A 26,010-nucleotide genomic window follows, 5' to 3' on the forward strand; every position below is an offset into this window, starting at 1 on the left:
GAACTTCATAGGAGAAATGTGCACTGGCTGCAATGCAAGGTTTTTTCCTGCTGTTTCTATTAGGCACTTGCTGTTGCTATGTTTTTATGGACACAAACCATAGAAACACCAGTTAGTTCCAACAAGGGCATTTCTTTGTTGGCATAAAGGAGAAAACTTTGAAAGATGTCTATTATCTCACTACCCTCCAACTTAAAAAATTATGGACCACAGCCAGCTTCTGAACCTTCAAGCTTAGCTACTTCTTTCCTAGCTGACCTCTCAGGAATATATACAGACAGCTTTTTTCTTCAGAAAGAAGAGAGAAGCTATTCTCAGTGGAAACTCCTCCCCACTAACCAATCTGGTTAGCGTCAAAATATCCATGAAGATGTCATACCTCTCCTTACAACAAGAAAGCAAAGCAGCATGGCCATATGAGGAATAGCAAATGAGAGAATTAGTAACTAGGAATGTCTCTGTATAAATAATCAGTTCTTGAGTTGTTCTGGATAGTCAATATGTGTCAGATACAGTGTTTGGTCTTTAAAGACAAAGATCTTCCACTGACCTTTCTGGTATATTATGGCGCACTGCAGAAAAAATAATTTTTAGATTCATTTAACAGATGTTCATTTGTGATCCTGGCCACTGACCACAATATTAGAGCAAGGCCCTGATTTATGCTCTCAGGCTGGTTTATTTAAAACACGATAGTCTTCTGGGTATATTCTGGGGACTTGCATGATTTAAGAAACCCACAAACCTTGTGAGGACCTGCTTGAGGTCATGGGATATCTCACAATAAAGACTGTTAATGTGATGTTCACATAAAATTTGAACTCGCCATATCCTTTCGTTGTTGTGTGATCTTACTTGTAATGCTTTTCTTGACATTTCTGCCTCGGTCATTAAATTATAGTAAATAGATGTTGCAGCATTAAAACTGGAAGAAATATGCCCATGTCTGCTCTCTGCTTTAGTTATAGGATCATTGGTGGAAATTCTCAGTTCACCATCAACCCATCCACAGGACAAATCATCACCAGTGCGTTGCTAGACAGGGAAACAAAAGAGAATTACACTTTAGTGGTCGTTGCCAGTGATGCTGGATCCCCGGAGCCTCTTTCCAGTTCCACCAGTGTGCTTGTCACGGTGACTGACGTCAATGACAACCCACCAAGGTTTCAGCATCACCCATATGTCACACACATCCCGTCGCCTACTCTTCCAGGTAACCAAACCAACTGCAAGGTCTCATAGATAAAAAAAAACTATACATTGGACACTTCCTATAATTACATTGCTGTTATTTTTACATGTATATTTCTGATATAGCCAAAGTTGGCAAATCCTCTAAAATTCAACTCTTGCCTAAATCCATGGAAGGAACATCGAATCTTGCAAATTAATTCTTTCTTCCCAGACCAATTGTATTTAAGGTTTTATAACTGCCACACCTTTCCTAGTGCTGTTTCTTAATTTTACTTGAATATTGTTAAAGATTAGAATAGATCTCACCTTGTAGTCAAGGAGGGTTCTGTCCTGAGATGTAATTTGTGTGTTCCTTGATTGCAGGGACATTATCTCTTTTTCCATGCCATATCCGAGCACCTGAAACATTATCTGGGAAGTAACAGGCCTTCAACTGTATTTCTTAGTAGAAAATAAATATTTTATTCAATGCTTCATAGATAAGTTTTCAAAAGGTTTAATGAAAGAATCCTTCTAGTTAATTATTACTGTAAATATTTTACTCTAGTTTTGATGAGTGAAGTTTTACTTCTGTTAGTATGAGTATGAAGCCATTAATGAACCACTTTCGTATTGACAATATATATTTATCTTTCTGCATCTCTTTTAACTTTAGTTTGGTTTTGTTTGTTTCTTTGCAAGGAATGGCCTACTCTCTTAGGCACTACACAAATCATCTGCCATTGGTAATTTTTGAAATGAATTTTGAAACAGGAAAATATACAAATAAAGGCCATAATTAATTTTCCTTGCTTTAAGATATTTTCAATTAGAAAAACAAAAAAACGGATGCAGGATTTCTCCTCTAGTGATCTTTGAGCTTTTATTCACTTGAGAAGGTCTAATTGATACCAATTGCAAGTATAAAATCCATAAATTATTGTGCCAAATTTCTATCAAAAGGAAATGTCAATAGTGAAGTCATAAATCCCTGATGATGGCCTTCAGCTGAAATGATGCTGGCAGGCATGATTCTAATCACACCCAATGTGTGGTGATGCAATATAACATCTCCTGTACAAAGTGAGTAAGGCTTAAGCATTTTTTTCCTCATTAGACATATTATAATTAATCAGAATCACTGGCCTTTTTTAAATTAGAGACTTTTCACTTGTGTCACAAACTCTTCTGTTACGGGTAGCAGTGCAGGTTTGGGAAAGGTTTCTGAATAAGTTTATCGAAAACATGTCCTTACAGCAGCTTTTCAGCGTATCTCCTCTACAATCTGTCCAACTGGCCCTCATCCCAAGCATTGACTTTTGGAATCCAAATTGAGTCCATTCTCCCTCAGTTCTTATTTCTTACTACTTTATAATTGTTTATGTATGTGTGTGTGTATGTGTGTGTGTGTACTTTATAATTGTTCATATATGTGTGTGTGTGTAACTTATAATTGTTCATATACATGTGTGTGTGTAATTTATAACTGTTATACATATAATGTATGCACACATACATATATACACTTCATCTCCGTATGAGAATGGTTCACAGATAAAAGAATTTTCCTATAAAACAGTGGGTATAAGGAATCAACAGTAATTTTTTAAACATATTATTTTTGTTGACATGATTACATAAAAGGTAATTCAACAATATTTTAAGACATAATAGAGCAATTATTTTTTTCCCCCATGGGGCATAAACATAGTTCTTAGCAGAGCTCCTGTATTATTGTGTTTGTTGGAAGTTCTGTTGTGTACAGATTTTTCTCCTAGGAACTATAATTTGGAAGGATTAGCTGTTGCTCTTCCCTGTGCTTCTAGCAGAGGCACACTGAAAATTATTAAATTCAATAGACTGTATGGGTTTTAGGTAGATAATGGCAGGTCAGTTCCTGAAGACTACTGTTAGATTTGACTGGGGAACTTCAGAGACAATATAAGAGGTACTGTTCTCCCCTAGTAATCATGGGGAAATAAAGTTATGTCAGGTAGCAATATAGTGCTTTATATGTAGTTTTTTGTTTTTGTTTTTTTTTTTTAATTTATGGCTGTGTTGGGTCTTCGTTTCTGTGCGAGGGCTTTCTCTAGTTGCGGCAAGCGGGGGCCACTCTTCATCGCGGTGCGCGGGCCTCTCATCATCGCGGCCTCTCTTGTTGTGGAGCACAGGCTCCAGACGCGCAGGCTCAGCAATTGTGGCTCACGGGCCCAGCTGCTCCGTGGCATGTGGGATCTTCCCAGACCAGGGCTCGAACCCGTGTCCCCTGCATTGGCAGGCAGATTCTCAACCACTGCGCCACTGGGGAAGCCCTATATGTAGTTTTAATATAGTGTTTTAACTTACTATCAAATGTTTTATTGGGGTTCCATGAGATTATAACTGCACACTCCCTCTTTTATAGGTTCCTTCGTCTTTGCGGTTACTGTCACAGATGCTGATTTTGGACCCAATTCTGAACTACATTATTCTCTTTCGGGTAGAAACTCTGAAAAATTTCACATTGACCCACTGAGAGGAGCTATTATGGCAGCCGGACCACTAAATGACACTTCAGAAGTGACGTTTTCTGTACATGTAAAAGACGGTGGCTCATTCCCAAAGACAGATTCTACAACAGTGACTGTTCGATTTGTGAACAAAGCAGATTTCCCTAAAGTCAGAGCCAAAGAACAAACTTTCGTGTTTCCTGAAAACCAACCAGTAGGCACTCTTGTCACTACCATAACGGGGTCCTCCTTGAGAGGAGAACCTTTGTCCTATTATATTGCAAGTGGGAATCTTGGCAACACATTTCAGACTGATCAGTTATCAGGGCAGGTGTCCATTAGTCAACCTCTGGATTTTGAAAAGATACAAAAATATGTTGTATGGATAGAAGCCAGAGATGGAGGTTTCCCTCCTTTCTCCTCTTATGAGAAACTTGACGTAACAGTATTAGATGTCAATGATAATTCCCCAGTTTTTAAGGAAGATCCATTTGTATCTGAAATATTGGAAAACCTTTCTCCTCGAAAAATACTTACTGTTTCTGCAGTGGACAAGGATAGTGGACCCAATGGACAGTTAGACTATGAAATTGTTAATGGCAACAGAGAACATAGTTTCAGTATCAATCATGCTACTGGTGAAATTAGAAGCATTCGACCTTTAGACCGGGAAAAAATATCTCAGTATGTGCTTACCATAAAGTCCTCAGACAAAGGCTCCCCTTCTCAGAGTACCTCAGTAAAAGTCATCATTAACATTTTAGATGAAAATGATAATGCCCCTAGGTTTTCGCAAATATTCAGTGCCCACGTTCCTGAAAATTCCCCATTAGGGTACACAGTTACACGTGTCACAACATCTGATGAAGATATTGGTGTAAATGCAATTAGTAGATACTCTATAATGGACACAAGTCTTCCATTTACGATTAATCCCAGCACTGGGGATATCGTAATTAGTAGACCTTTAAATAGAGAAGACACAGACCGTTACAGAATCCGAGTTTCTGCCCACGATTCTGGATGGACTGTAAGTACAGATGTCACGATATTTGTGACAGATGTCAATGACAATGCTCCAAGATTTAGCAGACCATCCTATTACTTAGATTTTCCTGAACTTACTGAAATTGGCTCCAGAGTGACTCAGGTATCTGCAACAGACCCTGATGAGGGATCAAACGGACAAGTGTTCTATTTTATAAAATCTCAGTCAGAGTACTTCAGGATTAATGCCACCACAGGAGAGATTTTCAATAAACAGGTCTTAATATACCAAAACGTCAGTGGCTTCAGTAACGTGAACATCAACAGACATAGTTTTATAGTGACATCTTCAGATCGAGGTAATCCTGCATTACTTAGTGAGACGACAGTTACCATCAACACGGTGGACAGTAATGACAACGCACCACGATTTCTTAAACCTGCATATTTTACTCCAGTCACCAAACATGTTAAAATTGGTACAAAGTTAATCAAAGTTACTGCAGTAGATGAGAAAGATTTTGGATTGAATTCTGAAGTGGAGTATTTCATTTCGAATGAACATCATTTGGGAAAATTTAAGTTAGACAATAATACGGGGTGGATTTCAGTAGCAGCTCCCCTGATATCTGACTTGAATCAAAACTTTTTGATCACTGTCACTGCGAAGGATAAGGGAAACCCTCCACTTTCATCCCAAGCCACTGTTCACATAATTGTCACCGAGGAAAACTACCACACACCTGAATTCTCTCAAAGCCACATGAGTGCAACCATCCCTGAAAGCCATAGTATTGGGGCCGTTGTCAGAACCGTTTCTGCAAGAGATAGAGACACGGCTATGAATGGCTTGATTAAGTACAGTATTTCCTCAGGAAATGAAGAAGGCATCTTTGCAATCAATTCCTCCACAGGTGTATTAACACTAGCCAAAGCTCTTGATTATGAGCTATGCCAGAAACACGAAATGACTATTAGTGCTACAGATGGAGGCTGGGTTGCAAGGACTGGTTACTGCAGTGTGACTATAGATGTGATTGACGTGAATGACAATTCTCCAGTGTTCCTCCCTGATGAATATTTCCCCGCTGTTTTGGAAAATGCCCCCAGTGGGACAACAGTTATCCACCTAAATGCAACGGATGCCGACTCTGGAACCAATGCTGTGACTGCGTATACTGTACAGTCATCTGACAGTGACCTCTTTGTCATTGACCCCAACACAGGGGTCATCACCACTCAAGGCTTCTTGGATTTTGAAACCAAGCAGAGCTACCACCTTACTGTGAAAGCTTTCAATGTCCCCGATGAAGAAAGGTGCAGTTTTGCCACTGTTAATATACAGTTAAAAGGGACAAATGAATATGTGCCTCGTTTTGTTTCCAAACTTTACTATTTTGAAATCTCAGAAGCAGCTCCTGAAGGTACTATTGTTGGAGAAGTGTTTGCCAGTGACCGTGATTTGGGCACTGATGGGGAAGTGCATTATTTGATTTTTGGTGACAGTAGAAAGAAGGGTTTCCAGATCAACAAGAAGACTGGACAAATTTATGTTTCTGGACTTCTTGATAGGGAAAAAGAAGAAAGGGTATCTTTGAAGGTACTGGCCAAGAATTTTGGCAGCATTAGGGGTGCAGACATCGATGAGGTCACTGTAAATGTCACTGTGCTTGATGCCAATGACCCACCCGTTTTTAGTCTAAACATCTACAGTGTTCAGATCAGTGAAGGGGTCCCAACGGGAACTCATGTGACCTTTGTCAGTGCCTTCGACTCAGACTCTGTTCCCAGCTGGAGTAGGTTTTCCTATTTTATTGGATCAGGGAATGAAAATGGTGCCTTTTCCATTAATCCACAGACAGGACAGATCACCGTTACTGCAGAATTAGATCGAGAAACCCTACCCATTTATAATCTCACGGTTTTAGCTGTGGATTCAGGGACCCCCTCAGCTACAGGAAGTGCCTCCTTATTAGTCACCCTGGAAGATATAAATGATAACGGGCCTATGCTGACCATCAGTGAGGGAGAAGTTATGGAAAACAAACGCCCAGGAACTCTGGTGATGACCCTTCAGTCCACGGATCCTGACCTCCCTCCAAATCAAGGCCCCTTTACCTATTACTTGCTGAGCACGGGTCCTGCCACCAGCTATTTTAGTCTGAACACTGCTGGAGTTCTGAGCACGACTAGAGAGATTGACAGAGAGCAAATTGCAGACTTCTATCTGTCTGTGGTCACTAGGGACTCCGGTGTTCCTCAGATGTCTTCCACAGGAACCGTGCATATCACAGTGATAGACCAAAATGACAACCCTTCACAGTCTCGGACGGTGGAGATATTTGTTAATTATTATGGCAACTTGTTTCCTGGTGGGATTTTAGGCTCCGTGAAGCCACAGGATCCCGATGTGTTAGACACCTTCCACTGCTCCCTGACTTCGGGAGTTACGAGCCTCTTCAGTATTCCAAGGGGCACTTGCAATCTGAGTTCCCAGCCAAGGTCCACAGATGGCACGTTCGATCTGACTGTCCTCAGCAACGATGGCGTCCACAGCACGGTCACGAGCAATATCCGAGTTTTCTTCACTGGATTTTCCAACACGACAGTGGATAACAGCATCCTGCTGCGTCTCAGCGTACCAAGTGTAAAGGACTTCTTGACGAACCACTACCTTCATTTCTTACGCATTGCCAGTTCACAGCTGACTGGCCTCGGGACCGCTGTGCAACTGTATGGGGCCTATGAAGGGAACAATAGAACATTTCTTTTGGCAGCTGTGAAGCGAAGCCATAATCAGTATGTGAATCCCAGTGGTGTAGCCACCTTCTTTGAAAGCATCAAAGAGATCCTCTTCCGGCAGAGTGGAGTGAAGGTAGAATCTGTAGATCACGACTCCTGTGCTCCCGGCCCATGTCAGAACGGAGGCAGCTGTGTAAGGAGACTGGCCGTGAGCTTCGAATTAAAGAGCCATGAGAGCCTACCGGTCATCGTCGTGGCAAATGAACCTTTGCAGCCTTTCTTATGCAAGTGTCTGCCAGGCTATGCTGGCAGCTGGTGTGAAATAGACATAGACGAATGCCTTCCGTCCCCTTGCCACAATGGTGGGACCTGTCACAATTTAGTGGGAGGATTTTCATGCAGCTGCCCAGATGGCTTCACTGGCAGGGCCTGTGAGAGAGATATCAACGAGTGCCTGCCTAGTCCCTGCAAGAACAGTGCCGTCTGCCAGAACTTTCCAGGAGGCTTCAACTGTGTTTGCAAAACTGGATACACAGGTATGACAATGTTTGGCTTTTTTTTCCCACCAAGACTTTAGCCATATCTAGTATAATAGAAAGTCATGAACTTTGTCATTTTCAAATGATTTTCCCTGAAGAATAGGCAGAATCACAGCAAATGCTTTAAGCATTTACTATTGGCCAGACACTGTTCTAAGCACTTTATCTGTATTTATTTCACTTACTTCTCACAAGAAACTTACGAGGTAGGGATAATGATTTTCCAGGTTTTACAGAGGAGGAAGATGATATAGAGAGAAGTTGAGTTGGTTTTCTAAGGTGACTCAGTTGATTTGTTGTAGAGTCGGGATGTGAGCTTACACAGTTCATTCCAGAGGTTAAGTTCTTGTCTTGGACAAGAGCAAAAAGAGCATCTTAGCTTCAAAAAAGTGTTCTAAAGTTAAAGGACATGGTATAGTTAAAATATAAGACCTGGACTCTTTTATGTTCTAAATATAGTTCTCAATTATTGTTGTTGGTTCCTTCATTTTATCATGATCATTTTTATGATTGTTTATCATAATTATCATTAGGATTATTGAAATTTGACCCACACTGTGAGGAGAATGAAGCAAGAGCTGTGATTTAGATTGAGATTAAAATGCCTTGTTATGTGTAGTAGTCGCTTAGAAAACATCATAGGCCTATTTCTAAGGTAACTGAGCCACAATGTACCTTGACATTTTAGAAACATATTGAGCAAATTTGTTTGACTAGTCTTTGGCATCCTAATAGGACATGATGTATGTTTATAAATATATCTCTGTTTCTATCCCTATCTATCTATCTATCACCTATTTATTTATTAGCTGATCTGTAGTTAGTACACCTTCAAATGTGTATAAATTTATGCTGTTGATAAGTTTGAGGAGAGACAATTTCTCTGCTGTAATTTGCACAGTATACATTTTTAGAGCATATACATTACATTGGGTTGCCCTGTAGTGTTTATGAACACAATTTAAAGTGTAGTGAAATAGGTAAAACCAGGATATATTTTTAAAGATGTGGTAGATGTTTTGCAGAATACTATTTTAAAAGAAGTTTTTCAGAAAATGTATTTGGATATCATATTTTAAAATGATGCCCATCATGTGTATACTTATAGTTTTATATTTGGAGAATTGAATTGCTTGGTGATGATATAAAGCAAGTTTGAATAAGCCAAAGCAGATCTCATAACCTTTGCCTTCTACAAAATAATGTCCTTGAAATGTAAAGAAAAAAGGGGCAGCAAACATATGAATGAAAGAATCAAGGGATTTGACAGAACTTGATTTAGCTATAGCTTTTGAGAAGTCATCTTAGCTTGATGACCTTCAACTCCCCCATCTGTACAATGCGAATAATCATACTTACTTATCTTTTAGGGTTGTTATAATGAATAAAAATAATGTTTTTAAAACACGTAGCACAGAGCCCAGCTTTCAATAAGTAGCAATGCTGATTAGTAGCGTTAGTAGTAGTGTTAGTATAATGGTAGATGTAGAAGTATGCCATAGGATTTCTATAAAGACAAGCCTCAGTGGCACAAGGTAAGTCTGAGTCTTACCAGAGTTGTACTTGTAGGATCATGAATAACAGGCTTACATACATGTTATGAGTTCAGGGTTTCTAGAGAACCTTCCTCACTCTTTCACACCCTTCTCCCCCCACCCCCAACGCCCCCCCCATTACTTCCTCTGTTGGGAATTCAACAATAAAGATTACTTATTTGTCCCATTTTAGTATAATACACTGATTCACACTTAGAGTGAGTTTACGCTTAGTTCTGGAATGAAGAAAGTGTGACTGCTTTGGGTAGTAGATGGGGAAGAGGGAAAGTGTGTTAGCAAAGCACCCTATGCTGATCTCAGCATAAATGTTACTGCATGAAGGGACACAGAACTAGCCCTTTCACTTCACTTCTCTGTAGTTTGTTTCTTTATTTGTTTCATTTTATTTAAACATACACCGCATCCTTTTCTAAATGTAGTTGTTGAAACTTTTAAGCATACTCTTCTTTCATCATGAAATATTAATAACATTTATCGGGTGACTATTTAAAACACTGCTTAAAGCTCCTTGCATCACAGACATTGTTATTCACTTATTTATTCAGTTCTTCTCACAGCTCTATTAGATGAATATTTTTATCATTCCCATTTAAAAACAAAACAATTTGGATCTGAGAGGGATTGGAGATGAAATAACTTGCCTCCAGCATGACACAGAAAGTGATCTGAGTTTTGACTCTAAGCTTTACTCTGCTCTTTATATGCCTGTCATGTCTCATCACACTTTGATCTGCACTTGCTAGAGAGTATTGCTAGTGGGCCTGTGATATCTTCTAAGAATTTTTTTCCATGATTCTACTTAAACCGCACAAAAAGCCTATGAGACAGGTATTGGAATGCTCAAACTGGATAAGAGTGAAGGTCAGGAAAATTCACCCATAACCTCAGCAATAAAGACACTGCAGGTATTTCCTGCAGTGCTGCAGTGAGTGATTCCCAGGAGAACAGTCCCTGCTTTGCTTTCACCCTTCAGATATCACTCAACTCTCACCCACTGGCAGAAGCTAAACCTGAGTCCTGCTGGGAGGGAGTCTGGAAAAGTGATAGTTTTCCAACTTGCAGTCCCTGCAATACAGAAGGATGGAATGGAGCTGAGCGTCAGCAGAGAATATCTGACGTAGAAAGATCCTCCTATTGCTTCTATTTTATGTTGTAGGAAGCTGAGCCTACACTCTGGTGACTCTAGGCCCAGAGCTGCCAAAAACGAGATCATAACCTCTTTCTCTAAGGAACATCATTTGAAGTAATGTATTAATTTTACATGCGGTCCCTCCTCAGAGCTCACTTTACTCCCTGTTTGCATAATTGGAGGTAATCCAATTGATCAGGAATGATATAAGCAAACATAATTGAATGCTTCATATAAATCTTACATTTTTAAATTAATGTTATTCTTTGTTTCCAAACTCTATATGCAAAGTCCATCCAGTAAAACTAGAAGATAATTAAAGTCTGATAGTTTTATTTCTTTGTTTTGTTTTGCAGAAAACAGTATATGAAAAACCATGCTGACAAATTGTTAACCCACACACTAAATTAGGAATGCATTGTTTAAATGTCTGTAAATGTTTAATGTTCTTTGGAAAGGTAATCCCTCAAGTATCATTTTGAGTTACTTTTTTCCAGCTAGTCTTTACCAGGTAACCTGACTCAGGAGGATGGAGCTAATGCACCAAAACATCTTAAAGAACCAATCAGAGCTAATAAGTCATAAGACAAAATTCATAGTTAAGCACAAGTGTGCCTCACAGAATGAATTTTTAAATATTCATTCTGGCTAGATTTTACTTCTGTTAACATTAAATATTAGTGCCTTAGTGAAGCCTTCTTCAAAGTCTGTATGTATTGTATTCAGATATTTTTGGATCATCAGAATTATTTCAAAGCACCTATATTTTATACTCTATTTACTATTGTGGACTTTCACTGCATTTTTTTCCAGTGATTTTTAAAGTCGGTGGCATTACAAATTGGAGCTGTGAGAGTATATAAACTTTCTGATTAAAATAATTCTCAGCCGCTGCCCCCCCATCACACACACACACACACACATGCACACGCACACACACTACTGAATATTTCATGTGAAGCTAGAGATTGTGCTAAAGATTAGATGAGTGTTTATGAATTGATGCAAGTTGAGAGGCTTTATCCTAAGAATACCCCACAGAGAGTGGTTAAATATTAGCTCAACAAGGAATCTTTGTGGAGAACATCCTGTAAGGATGCAAGCAGATAAATGAAAATTATGGAATGATTACAACAAAAAGATATGAAGAGATATAGTTATTATCATATTGCTACCATATTCCTGATATATTTATTTTTTTAAGTTTATTTTCAAGTTTGTGGCTATAGGGTCACATAATAAATATGGAATAAGAATATTTTTTATTTAATGACTTTAGAGAAAACTAATTTGTTTGTATAACTTGTATTTTGGGTGGGTTTTTCTTTGTTACTAGAAAAATAACCAAAAAGAGATTGAGAAAGAAAATACTGAGACTTCATTTTCCGTTATAATCCCTTCATGTTTCACTGTTAAGAACATTTTCCTATAATTTAATTTTATATTAATAGCACTAAATGAAGCTTTGATTAGCTATATGTAGAGTATATTAGAAAAGATGAATAAATTTTGATATAGTTTAGAACATGTGAAAAATTAATGTCTAGATTTTCACAAAGTTTAATAGTATAAGAAATTGCATCAACTGTCGACGTGCCCCAGTAAACTGAAAGAAAATATCTTCCATATTATTCGTGCCTCAGAAGTTCAGGGAACCCTGGAGGAAAACATCAGCCTAATAACTACAAATCTAATATTTCTTTTCCTATACAAATGAAAATTCCTTGCGTTTAATAGAACACTAATTAGAAAGCACAATTATATAGTCAGTAACCACACAGCATCTGTCTTCCTGCTCCCAGGTTTTCTGTTTGCAGTACACCCTGCATTAACTCCTTCAGAGTAATGAATGGTGTTATAAAGGGCAGCAGGTATATGGAACATATTTCTAAATCCTGGTCTCTCATAACAGAATTAGTTCATAGCACCTTTAACCTTGCCTGTTCACTTTCACACATCTGGATGCATTTTAGGTGTGCTATTTGTAGTAACGCCAGGAGTGTATTCCCACAAGGAGAAGTTTTCCTGTGCTCTCTAGTAAGTCCCAGTATTTCAGGGGAGGATGAGATTTGTCCATTCATCACTTTTATGTCACTTGACAGTATAAAAAGGCCCGTAAAGTTATTTACAGGTTGTGCATAGTAATTTTACCAAGAAACTTGGCAAACATTTGCTTCCACGAAGATGGGAGTTGTAACTAAGAGTCATTCTTTTAAAATCTCAGCAGTCATATATTAATGTTGTCAATGATCATGTGACCAGGAAACCAAAGAATATAAACAAATTTTATTTCCAAGAGTGGAATTACACAGTTTGCCTCAAATGATACATTAACTTATTGAAGCATTAATAACAGGTTCTAGTAGCTTAAAACTTCATATTTCTGTGGAAAATAAGCGTGTATTTGTAAGCTTATCGTAGCTATTATGTGTATCGTTATATATAATCATTTGTAGTCTCATTGAGATCGTATTTGTGTGTGTTTTAAAATACGAAGGTAAGACCGTTTTTTTTTTTTTTTCTTTTTGGTTTTATTACTAGCAACCCTTATTTAAGCATGATATTTTTGCTTTGTTTCCATGTGAAAAACCATAATGCTAATTGATCAGGATATTTAGATGAGCTATCTTCATAGTGGCCTTTCATTTACATAGCATGCAAAAAACAGCTACTTTCTATTAAAATAATAAAAAAGCCTATAAGCATAAACATTCAGAATATATAGCGTGTATGTATTATGGAATTATATTTGCTAATAAAATAATCAATTTAGATATCAAATGAACTTTGTTAGTTCCACATGGTCTTCCTTCTCCTCTGTATAAAAACACAAGAGATTCAAAAGTATTACTTGTAGTGATCTAACATATATATGATCTAAGATATTAAATTGAAGCCTACACAAACTATGGGATATCAGAAATCATCATATCCCCATAGGGTGGCTGAATTTAACTGGCAAGAATAAATTTAGCACAATTATACCTAACTTAACATTAAAATGTGCTATTGCAATGAGTGAAACTTGAATATATATCCTTGTCGAAAAGATTATAGATGATCACATCAGATTCGATTTATGTTCAACACTTCATCACACCTTCTGCCCCAGAACATGAAGACACATGCTAAATTTCTCCTGTAAGTTTAAACTGTAATCTTGAAAAGTCTGGATTTACCTTGGCCTCCTATTATGCATTCACTTTCATCTTCAACAATTCCCATTCTCCATGTGCTAGGAGCTTACACTTCCAAAAGCACATCTCTTTCTATCTGTAATAAATAATGTATATCAACACCATTAACTGATGAATGTCAAAGCAATGAGATCACTTTATTCCTCTAAACAGCTGCTCTGACAGTTAACATATCTTAATAGAAAAAGGCTCCTTGAGTTCAGGAGACATAAATGCCTTTCTCTGTGCAAGCCCTATCAGCATACTTCCAAGCCTCAAGGCACTGACAAATATTGTTAATTGACTTGCAGTATTAATTAAGTTAATGATGCAAAATTTTGTTTCACGGTGCTCCAACACATCAGATTGTTTGTAGCAGAAGCATGTTAGAGTAATTCAAACTGCTGCATTCTCTGATAATCATTATACCATTAACATAGATGTTAATGCAGAACAATACAGAATTTGTTGCTGACTTCTAACTGGGTAATAGAGCATAAACTTTCCAAACCCTAGAAATACGCATTTAAAGGCTTTTTGATTCTAAGTAAAATTATGACATCTTTCCCTCACATGTAAGAAAAAATGTTCTTTTAATAATAACTTAAATTGCAACATTGAGTTTTCAAACTGTATCTTGGAATCTAGTACGGCAACCTCTTTGAAATTTACTAATTGTAAAATAAAAATATTACTCAACAAATGGAGTACTCAAACTAAAATTTTGAATGGTAAATAATTTACATACTCTAACAACAACAAATAAGACTATTTTACCCAAACTCAACAATAAATTCAGTTGCGTAACCCCTAGAAAATTCATTTCTTAAATTTTTGACAAATATGAAGATAAAACTCAGGCTTAAAATAGAATGTCAAATGAAAGATTGAATTTTCTTTATCCTTAAAAGACGTTCTTTCTCAAACTAATATTTTCTCAGTTTGTAGCTGCTTCTATTTATGTAGTCAGTGTATGTTTTAACACATGAGTAAGTCGTATTTATTTTTGGATTTCTTTCCACCTCTTGCTTTGGACTAACTGAAATAGCTCATAGTTTGTATTTGAATTAAATTCAGATGTCTGTGTTAAAATCTTATCTTGTAAGGGGTAAATAAAATAACCATTTTATATAATTATTTTTAAAAAACCCTAAATTTCTTTGTTGTTATTGCTGTAGAAACCAAGACTCAAGGTGGTCTTTTCCAACGAGATTCAAAAAAGTAGAGAGTGGAGATTTACAGGATCAATGATTTGGGTTTTTATAGTCATACATTGTTCTTGGAGAGCACATATGTCCAAAAAGTTGAGTAAGTGTACATGACCACACCCGCTAAACTGACTAGCCTTTGTTCCCCATTTCCAGTCCTCAAGAAGTGAAGTTTGTGATTTTGTAACCTACATATATGTGTTCACAACATGAAGGTTATACTGACCATACCTGTAAAGAATATTAGTCTATATCCTTAATGCATGCTACTTTTAACACAACTCTAAAAGAAATTTTCAAAAAAAGAAAGGAAAAGAAGAAAATAAAACCTTACTTAGTACAACGGCACATGTGAAAATTATGCATAATCTTACAGCGGAAAAAATGGAAGGACTGGGATGTGACTTTCCTGATACTAGGTAAATAATCAATAGTATAGTCAATAGGTCTTATTTCATTCTCTATTGAGCGGTATCAGTATTGTATTAAGGGGAAAAAAGTACACTTCTCTAGAACAATCTGTCACAAATCCAGTTAGAAAACACCAGAGAAGAGAGCTCTCTATGACACAGCATCTCTCTGGTGTGATAGTTTGTATGGGCTTAGAATAAATTTGTCCTGCCTGTTTCTCCAGTATGACTCATTGCTAAAGTACTTAAAACTTAATTTCTGTGCTTCTAGATTGTTAACTTGTTTATTTTCATTATTTCCCCTTAGAATAGAAAGGTATTCTGAAATTGTACTGTTTTGCCTTGTAAGGAGATTCCCAATTTTATTTATAAAGGAAAAAATTTTGTGTTTATGACCCTATGATGTAGAGAATCATGTTCAGTTAGCAGTGTCATGAGATCTGACTCACACTTATAATTTCAAACAAACCAGCAAGAGTGGCTACAAAATCAAGCCACAAAAGCAGAACTAAATTAAACAAAAACTTTGACTGTGTTTCAAGCATAATTATTATGATGAAATGGGTTATCTATGCACAACATTGTCTAGTTGTGCAGATAAAACTTACGCCCTTTCATGAGACATTGAAAAAAAGCATTAGTGCACTCATGCTGGGAAGTAGGTAATAGCTTTACAGAAATAAACTCTCCCTCCTGTCAATGAATGGAACTTAAGAACTCTAAGAAATGTCTTAATTTCTCAGGAAATTAAGAAATATCATTATTTCCTCAAATTAGAAAACTAAAAACTATTCTAACAAATATGTTAAATTATTACAATATTTATTATAGAACAGTGATATTAGAACAAAGTTACATTTGCATAAAAACCACAGAACATCACAACGATAACAAAACACAGATGGGACTGGCCTTATACCCTAAGTTTTGCCTACTAAGTGATTAATTATTCAATTATAGCTGTCTGAAACCTGGATATGGGAACAGAGTTACAATGGCCTGTACCATAGTTTTATAATTTCTTAGGCAAGAGATTACCCTCCAAAGGCTTCTTCTCCGCCATCTGTGAAATATGTTTCCTGTTGTGTGGATCAATTTCCCCCACTAAAGTGGAGACACCATGTAAAGACACTTGTCTGCTTTTTAACTGTTAGACCTTCATCTTCTAGCATGCCTGGCCCATAATAGGCACTCAGTCAATATTAACAGATTCAATTAGCAAGATGATGTATGAGAAGTCTTTATACACTGAAATATAGGCAGGGTAGGTATTATTGGTTTAGAAGAAAGACAGAGCATACATAATCTATAGTCAAGAATAAATTTTCATAAGTATTTGAAAATGTGTTTGACGTGTCTTTTTGTTTCTTATTCTACTTTACAACAGGTAAGTCAAAGTTAAGGAATATTTCTTGAGAGTGAAAGGATTGTAATCTGGCAATAAGCTAAATGAGATTCATTATTACCTTTGAGAAATCTGAGTTAAGGAAATCTCGATGGTGAAAATTATACTGCAGAAGTTTCCACTCTCCAGTTATAATACATGAAAAAATTGGCATCGACAAGAGAAAATAAATTCAGTGAAAACATTTAAATATGTTCACCATTTGTGATTTCCCTGAAAACAGTAGTTCCTTCCAAGATGATTATGTAAATTATTTCCTAAATATTATAATGCACATCTTTACAATAGGACAACTGAACAAGACTTTGAACTCGGATATAATATTCCTATGTCCTCATGTCAAGTAAAATGTTCTTGTATTTCTTTTCTCCAAAGATAGGCTCTCTCAGGATAGACTATTACATATGGTCATGCAGTAATGGTGTTAATATATTTATGTAAGGATTTTTTTAATGAGTTTGATGCTTTTCAGGGAAAATGTGTGAATCTCCAGTCAATTACTGTGAATGCAACCCCTGCTTTAATGGTGGTTCCTGTCAAAGTGGTGTGGAGTCATACTACTGCCATTGTCCATTTGGTGAGTAAAACTTAGCGGTTGATATAAAATATCAATCTATTTTGGTGCACAGTTTAGCAATTTTGTTTTATTGTATCTTGGAGTGACTAAGAAAATGTTAGTCATTTTACACAAGAGATTTTAGCAAAATAAAATCTCAAAGGCTTAATATTTTCTAAGTTAATTATAGAAATTCCATTGAATATATTGTTTTGATCATTACTAGAAAATAATCAACCAAAGATAATTAAATTTGATGTTGTCTCCTCAGGACATTTCCTCTCAAAAACTTGTGTATGCCTTTTTTTAGCCTAGAACCTATCAAATGAAAAATCCTTTAAGAGCTGTTTGACATCACTTTCTACTAAAATCTTTAAGACTAGTCAAAGCGTTTTTGTTTTGTTTTGCTTTGCTTTTGCTTCTTTACTTTTGTTTTTTTGCATTAATTCAACCACTTCAGTTAGAAGGATTTGGTAACTTGACATGCAGTTTTCATATAGGCTTTGTAGATAGTGTCAAAATTAAAATAATCAAAATTCAGAATGATGTGTTCTGTTAAGGAAGAAAATTGTTAAAAGAATTTTTTCATATGCATGCATATTTATTCATCATAGTGGAATGAATTAAAAGATTCCTTCCAGGTCTCACCCAAATGTTACCCTACACTGGGACAGCCAAGAACTATGAGAACAGCTTTGCAGGAAGCTTTTATTTTAACTTGGTTTGTTTCATAGGTTGGTGATTATTCCATTTATTTAAAAGCTGCTTTACTCCACCATATAGTATTCATCTCCAGAGGCCCTGCAGTAGTTAGAGACTCTGTCATTCTCCATAAGCAAGAGAGGAGAAGGATTTTTTTCTAGTCTTTCCTTGAATATATTTATTACAGTGCTACATGGACCTGAAAAGTGAATCTCAATGTATAGTAGAGAATAGAACTTAAAAAGAATTTCAGGTTTCTAGTAACCAGTAAATGTAACATTAATTCATTTTCAAGTAATTCTATGACTATCTAGTTTTGTTTTTCTAAAGCACAATATCAAAAGAATGATAAAGAAAAACAGAATGTAAAAATATCTAATTGTGAGCCTTGTATTTTAGCAATGGTTCTGAGGCCCAGAAATTGAGGGCTTTGTCTACAGTCAAACAGAGAAAACAAAACAAAACAACCCCAAAATGATATATTGACTAAAACACAATTTTATTTTCAGTCCAGGATGATATTCACAGTACCTCTCTTTTTTAAAACTTCTTCAGATTCTCACCAACAATACCCTCGAAGCAGTAAAAGGTAGATCAAGGTCGAAATAACCACAATGTTAGATCTCCTAAAACGTCTTTCTTTCAATTATCTCTGTTTTTTTTAACTTTTTATTTTATATTGGAGTATAGTTGATTAACAATGTGGTGTTAGTTTCAGGTGTACAGCAAAGTGATTCAGTTATACATATACATGTATCTACTCTTTTTTCAAATTCCTTTCCCATTTAGGTTGTTACATTATATTGAGCAGAGTTCCCTGTGCTATACAGTAGGTCCTTGGTTATCCATTTTAAATAAAGGGTGCTGCTTTCGACCGATAACCACAATCAAGTTTCATGGTTTTAACTTGTGTTTTGGAAGGAAAGATAAGGGGATTGGAGTGGAAAGTGGAAAAATTATTTTCAAGTGAATGAACCAAAAGTTTTTACATTTTTAGAGATTCTTTTGCATTCCATTTGTACATATGAGGATTTAAGATAGATAATTGATAACAAATAAGAGCAAATTGTTGCAGCATTGTAGGTGATACAACAGTGATTGCCTGTTGGATGGAAGTGTTTTGGTGTCCAAATAAACCTTCTCCTCACCATACCAGAGATCCTCAGGGGTGGGGGACTAGCACAATAACATAAATTAAAATAGAGACAGATCACATGTAGCCGGCGGAGCGCATTTACCCCCCTATTCTTTCCAGTGGCAAAGGCAAAAAAACATTATTTAAACTTAGACATTGTTAGTTGGGAACAGAAGCCTTAAAAAGAAAACAAAACAGAACAAAAAACCTTGAAACAATACAGATATGAGAAAAGAGAGATAGAATTAAAAGGAAAAAGTATTGTCCTTTACAAATTGAATGTGGGTGAAACATACAAAAAAATGGCAGATGGAATGCCTCAGGCAAATAGCTGGAGGTAGTTACACATGCATCCTATAACAGAACATCTTAGCTATAATTCTGAAGTTGGAAAAACTTTTACACCATTTCCCTTCTCATCAGTGAAAGATTTGCTGTTTTGGACTAATTTTTTTTTTAATTTTTAGATATTTTTCAGCTTATGTTTTATAAAAAACATAAAGTGCTTAAGACTTTATAAAGAAGAACCTATATAGCTATAACTTTATATATATGTATAACTTCATACACACACACAAAATATTTCTTATTAAAGTAATTTAAATAATTTCTTTTAACCTTTATGTAGATTTATTTCATGGCATTCTATTTGGAAGACAGTTTTGAAATCCTCATTAAAATTTTTTCAAAGACAAAAATTTATATTTCTCTAGAAACAATAACAAAAACCCTTAGAAAGATAATATATTCTATAAAAATATTATCATTTTTGAAAGTACAGTGTCAATTTAAATAAAATGTAGAACATATTTCCAGTATATACTTTCTACATATAGTTATATTCAAATTTTAAATATATTTTCATAGATTTATTAAAATTTAATCATAAGAGACCTGAGGGAACACACAGTAAAACTTTCTCTCTAATAATGTGTTTCATTTGTATGCTTTATTTTTCCTTTCTATTTAACTTTGATTACTCTTTCTGCATATATAAATAATATATATAATAAAATATGTTTAATATAAACTTGAAAATTTATTATATATAAATATAAGTTTTATATAAAATATAAATACTATATGATAGATATATTTATGATATATAAACATATGCTGTATATAATATATATGATATATAATACATATAATTCCTATAATTTCTTTATCTTTTTGTTAACTTTATTTAATGATTAAAAAGAAATCATATAGATTTCCTACTCATTTATAATGAATATTATCTAAGACTTTACAGAAAAAGGAAAGATAAATGACACAAGGAAATTCTAGGCCATTTTAATTTAAAGAACATTTGGATATAAAATGTGGTGTAGTCAAAACAACTAGACAATCAGTAGATCTGGCCTCAAATTTTGGCTCTGTCTCCCATGGTTCTATGACATTGGACAAGTTTTAAGTATTCTGTAAAATGATGACATTGGTTTCTTCTAGCAGAACAATTCCCTGCATCTAAATTTAATGCATTTACATGAGATGTACAGCCAAAATGAAGGAATGAAACCTTTGCAAGTTAATAAGAATTATGATGTGTTGGCATGGGTTAATTTTCTGATTATTTGCTACAGCCTACTAATATTTGTGGGAAAAGAATTTTGGCATAGAATTGTAACATCAGTAAAACTCACTTTTCAAGTTTGAAAAAGAACCAGCACAAACAAGTGGGAATGCTAGATTTCAGAAAAACAGAAAGCAGTTTCAAAGTAGCTGCTGTAAATCATACCCAAAGAGGGTATAAAACAAGAAAGAGATGAAAACTTAAGACAGTTATTTTCTTCGCTAAAGGCAGTATATTCCTTTCCTTAATTTTGTGACTTAAAAATACCACAAGCACAGGGACTGATTTTTTTAGGTCAAAACAAAATTTACCATCCTTAATTGAATTAAAATTGTTTTCAGGAATTGTTTATTATGAAGGAAATAACTTGGTTGAAAATTACAGCATATTAAACTTCGAAAAGATTGACAAACTCACGTTGAAAGCTTTCCAGAAAAGAAACCTCTTAAGACCTACTCCATTCTACTAATTCTAATTTTTTAAAATGAGGCATAGTTAGGTATGTTTCCATATTGGCCAAAGAAAAATAATTACACCAGTTTATCATTTCTTATATGCTTTAGAGATCATCACTTTTTTTTCTATTTCAAATAAATTTAGACAGTATTCTTTGGAGAGTAATAAAAAGTTGTTTAAAACGTGACATTATTGTAACTTAAAAATATTTTAATCAAAGTCATTTAATAAAACTTTACTTGAACGTGATGTGTCAGTTTGTCAATTTTCTCATTTACAGGTGTCTTTGGAAAACACTGCGAGCTGAACAGTTATGGATTTGAGGAGTTATCATACATGGAATTTCCCAGCTTGGACCCCAATAACAACTATATTTATGTCAAATTTGCAACTATTAAAAGTCATGCTTTATTGCTTTACAACTATGACAACCAGACAGGGGACCGGGCTGAGTTTTTGGCCCTTGAAATTGCTGAAGAAAGACTAAGGTTCTCTTATAACTTAGGCAGTGGTACCTATAAACTCACCACCATGAAGAAGGTGTCAGATGGACATTTTCATACTGTGATTGCCCGGAGGGCAGGAATGGTAAGATATTCATTCCACATTAAAACTTGTTTTATTGAATATCCAGTCAATCAGGCTGGAAACTTGAAAAGTTAAAGCATGAATTGTGGTGCAAATTGAGCTCAGTTATATGTATTCATTATTTGTCCAATTTTGTTATGAACTACAGCAGCAAATGGGTAACATTCTTCTTTTGCTCATGACAGCGTTGTTTGTCTCAAAAACAACTCACCTCAAAAACAAAAAGGGAACAAAGGAAAGAAAATACCCTAGTGCAAAAACATTCCATTTTATACATTTCTTATATTGAACACATTTTTTTTTTTTTTTTAATTTTATTTATTTATTTATTTATTTATGGCTGTGTTGGGTCTTCGTTTCTTTGCGAGGGCTTTCTCTCTAGTTGTGGCAAGTGCAGGCCACTCTTCATCGCGGTGCGCGGGCCTCTCACTATCGCGGCCTCTCTTGTTGAGGAGCACAGGCTCCAGACACGCAGGCTCAGTAATTGTGGCTCACGGGCCCAGTTGCTCCGCGGCATGTGGGATCTTCCCAGACCAGGGCTCGAACCCGTGTCCCCTGCATTGGCAGGCAGACTCTCAACCACTGCGCCACCAGGGAAGCCCTTGAACACATTTTTAAGGTTGTGTCAGAACAGTATTTAAAATGGCTCCGTTGCTTTTCTAAGTATCCTTGACCAAATTGAAGAAACGACTTGAAAACAAACAGGGAAAACTTTTCTACAAATAAATTACTGGTAAAAGATGATACTTAACACAGATTTCCATATAGTAGGTAATAATCCTTATTATACCAGCACTTCAGTATACTGTCATCTGTGAGGTCTATGACATGAAATTGTGTTAGGATGAAATATTGGTTTTTGACTATTAAAGTATTCTCAAAATTATAACTCAGTAATATCCAAGATTTCCATATTATATTCCATTTCATTATATGGCTCTCATAACAAGCAGGGTACATATTTAGCACTTGTGTTCATTAAACAAGTATTTTTCTTTATAAAGGGAAATGCGTCATATCTTTTCCAAGTTAATGTTTGAAAACATTTGACACAGAATAATAGAATGGAAGGATTTATTTATTTATTCATTTTTTTATTCCAACTCTCTCTCCATAGTTCCCCCCGTCTTCAACAACAATCAAAGATTTTGGAAAAAGTAATTTGTAACACAAACTATTTTTAAATATTTTTGGATTTTAACGCTGACCTTTTAAAACCATAACTGCTCTTTAAAATTTTTATTTCACCCTAAAAATGGAATAGAATGGTTAAAGTATTAAACCAACTATTAAAAGAAAAATTAGCCAAAAGAACAAAATAAATACTCTGAAATTTTTTTAAATGAAGAAACTGGGATCTAAATGATTATAATTTTACCTCTTGGCTCTATGACAAGCTAGAAAAATATGAAAAATATGGTAATTATATAGTTCTGAGATGGATGAAATGAATCATATGAGAGAAGTATTTTTGCCACTAAACTTCAGGAATACTTTTTATTGTTGTACTACATGTAAGCAACTTGCAGAAACGATATTGAAAATGTTTTTACCATGTTTTTGCTAGCTTTTTTTGTGATCCATAATTAACTTTAAAAGCAAAATTTTGTGCGCTCTATAATTACCAACTTCATAAAGCTATAAGACAGAAGCTACCTTATAACATTAATTTTTTTTCTGACAAATATGAATAACAAGTTGTCTTTATCAAAGGACAAAATTCTCCATTTGCTTCCAGGAATACTATAAATCTATGTTGAATTGGCATCAGATACAATGGCTTTTCTCTCCTCCACTCTAATTTATTACATTAAAGAAGATCTAAACAGCTTTAAAATACAGAACTATTTGCAATTATGGAAAAAAAGAGAATAGTGATTAACCCTAAAGTGACCAAATGATTTTGTCAGCATGGTCAAGGTTAGCTGTTCAGATATTTCATCAGGTACATTCACCACATCCATTGTATTGCTTTCAGAACCCTACTAGATTATTAGATGTATGCTATTTGAATATAATGAGAGGTGAGAAAACAGAAAAAGGAGTACAAATTTATGAATTATTTTAATTCTATATTGTCTTCCATTTCCTTCTGAACTTGGTGTTAATATCTGTAGCTATAACTTTTTTCTAATACGTTTAATTAATAAAGTGTTTATAAAATTACCCCAACATTTTGAAAATGAGAATGAAACAAAAATAAAATTTAGTAACAATAATTATAATTAAGATCATTTAGATTCTAAAAATAATCTATTTAAAAAATCTATTGAAAAGCACTCATTGGAGGTCTGATTTGATAGTAATTCAGATGGCTTTGTTAATTGGACAGAAAATCAAAATGTGAAGATAATATCTCCACATTTTTAGCATTATCACAAATAGTAATATAAATTATATCTAAAATTGCATACATTTTGTATGAAAAGGTGCTTAATAAATTTAATAGAGGTATAACAAATACATCTTGGAAATAATTTTTCAGATTAGTAATAGGTAACTACACTCAGTTCTGCCTGAGATTTTTTACACCAACATAATATGAAACCAGTGTGCTTAGAGGACGATCTCTAGGAGAATAGGGATTTAGAAAATTCCAGTGTCCCTGATTATTGATGTACCCAGTCATATTGAATCTGACTAAATTAGGACAAACGTGGAGTCTGGTGTATATATGTAGATTGGTGCTTATGTTAGCCATAATGATTTTCTAATACTGAAAGGGAAACCTAATGGGGTTGGTAGATACCACTCACCGCAACCCTCCAAGCATACGTAAGGTAACCATATTGCTAAGATGTTGTCAATGGGCTCTTATATAGAATAGAGGATTTTGCGTGGTGACCTCTAAGGTCCCCTTAAACTTCATGAACATTTGATTTTATCAAAGAAGGGCTTGGGAGCAAGAGGGAGAACAGAGAAAGAGGCACCATGAAATATGCCCAAAGGGAAAGAGAAAGAAGTTATTTCAGTTCATTTGTAATATGTCACCATAGTCATGAGGTTTTGAATAATCCTAAATGTGGAAAAAATGCCCTTGTCATTATTACTTCAGTCAGAGGAAAAATCTCTCCCTATTTCAGAAAACATCCAAAATAAGGCCCTACTGGATTTTGAATCTGTTGTTTTCTATGGTTCAAAAGGATTTTTTTGGAAACTGGCAAAATCATTAACTTCTCAGCTTTGAATCATTGCATAGACAGGATAAAAATATCTCAATTTACAGTGGTAGTGGTAGAAAAATTCAACAGTAAAAGAAGGTACATTTAACTCTGAAGATTAAATTGAATGAGCTATTATTCAAATAAAACTTTCCCTCAGGTATTTTTTCCTTTGAGTTGTATCACTAAGCTTTTAGAAAATAAGAAAAAATATATTAAGTATTAACATTCATGAAAATATGATACCATTATGCAAGGTTTTTTCCCTAATTAAAGCATTCATAAATATCCATGTGATACTCTCTAGCTTGTAATAACTTTAAGGATCTCTAGAATGGATGGATAGCTTACATAGTATACATAAAGATGTGTTAACATTTTGTTTTAGAAGTAAATTGAAAGGAATTGTGCTTAAATTAATAGTCAACATAAACATACACTGTATTATGGAAACCTAATACCTCTTTTGAGATTGAATGTCCCTCAATTTTATAGATCACTGGAAAAAATTAACTCCTGAAAGAGTTAACTAAATAGGACATGAAAGTCTTGATATAGAATTGGAAGGTAAATGTTCCCTAAAAATGTTAGTATTTATTATAATTTCTTTGAGAAGGTGGTAAAAAAAAATTACATGGCTTATGAGAGTTTGTGGTATGGAGTTTATAATCAGTTAGAATAATTAACTTATAGAAATATTTTTAAATAGTTTAGACACTAATATTTGAGGCACAGTAAGTATAAATTGGCCCTATTTATTATTTCTGAAATGTGAGATATTTAAGATATACTTTTACAAATCCTAAATATATACTTTTATGGACAATCCCTTAAAGTCATATGCAATGTCAATAAAAAGGTGATATTAAGGAAACCAATCATTTCCATACATAATGAAAGAAGATAGAAAACCTGATACTTTTGCATTTAAGTCAAAGGTAATGTTAACTTGCTTAACTGCCCTGTGCTGTGTTTCCTACATTTGCTTTGCTTTCATTAAAATTAACATCAAATGACAATTA

At 34.9% G+C, this 26,010-nt stretch overlaps 1 protein-coding gene across 4 annotated transcripts in view; it reads left to right on the forward strand.

Annotated features, from left to right (window-relative positions):
• The window catches only part of FAT4 (FAT atypical cadherin 4), a 171,669-nt gene that overhangs the window by 126,599 nt on the left and 19,060 nt on the right, over positions 1–26,010 (forward strand). For all 4 annotated transcript variants that reach the window (XM_057546733.1, XM_057546734.1, XM_057546732.1 and 1 more), the window contains 4 exons: positions 963–1,213; positions 3,578–7,927; positions 17,287–17,391; positions 21,520–21,827. In XM_057546733.1, the coding sequence (XP_057402716.1) occupies positions 963–1,213; positions 3,578–7,927; positions 17,287–17,391; positions 21,520–21,827 (5,014 nt within the window). The remainder of the gene's footprint in view (positions 1–962; positions 1,214–3,577; positions 7,928–17,286; positions 17,392–21,519; positions 21,828–26,010) is intronic.

The sequence above is a fragment of the Balaenoptera acutorostrata genome, chromosome 5 (assembly GCF_949987535.1).
Source record: "Balaenoptera acutorostrata chromosome 5, mBalAcu1.1, whole genome shotgun sequence".
In the NCBI taxonomy this organism is placed as follows: Eukaryota; Metazoa; Chordata; class Mammalia; order Artiodactyla; family Balaenopteridae; genus Balaenoptera; species Balaenoptera acutorostrata.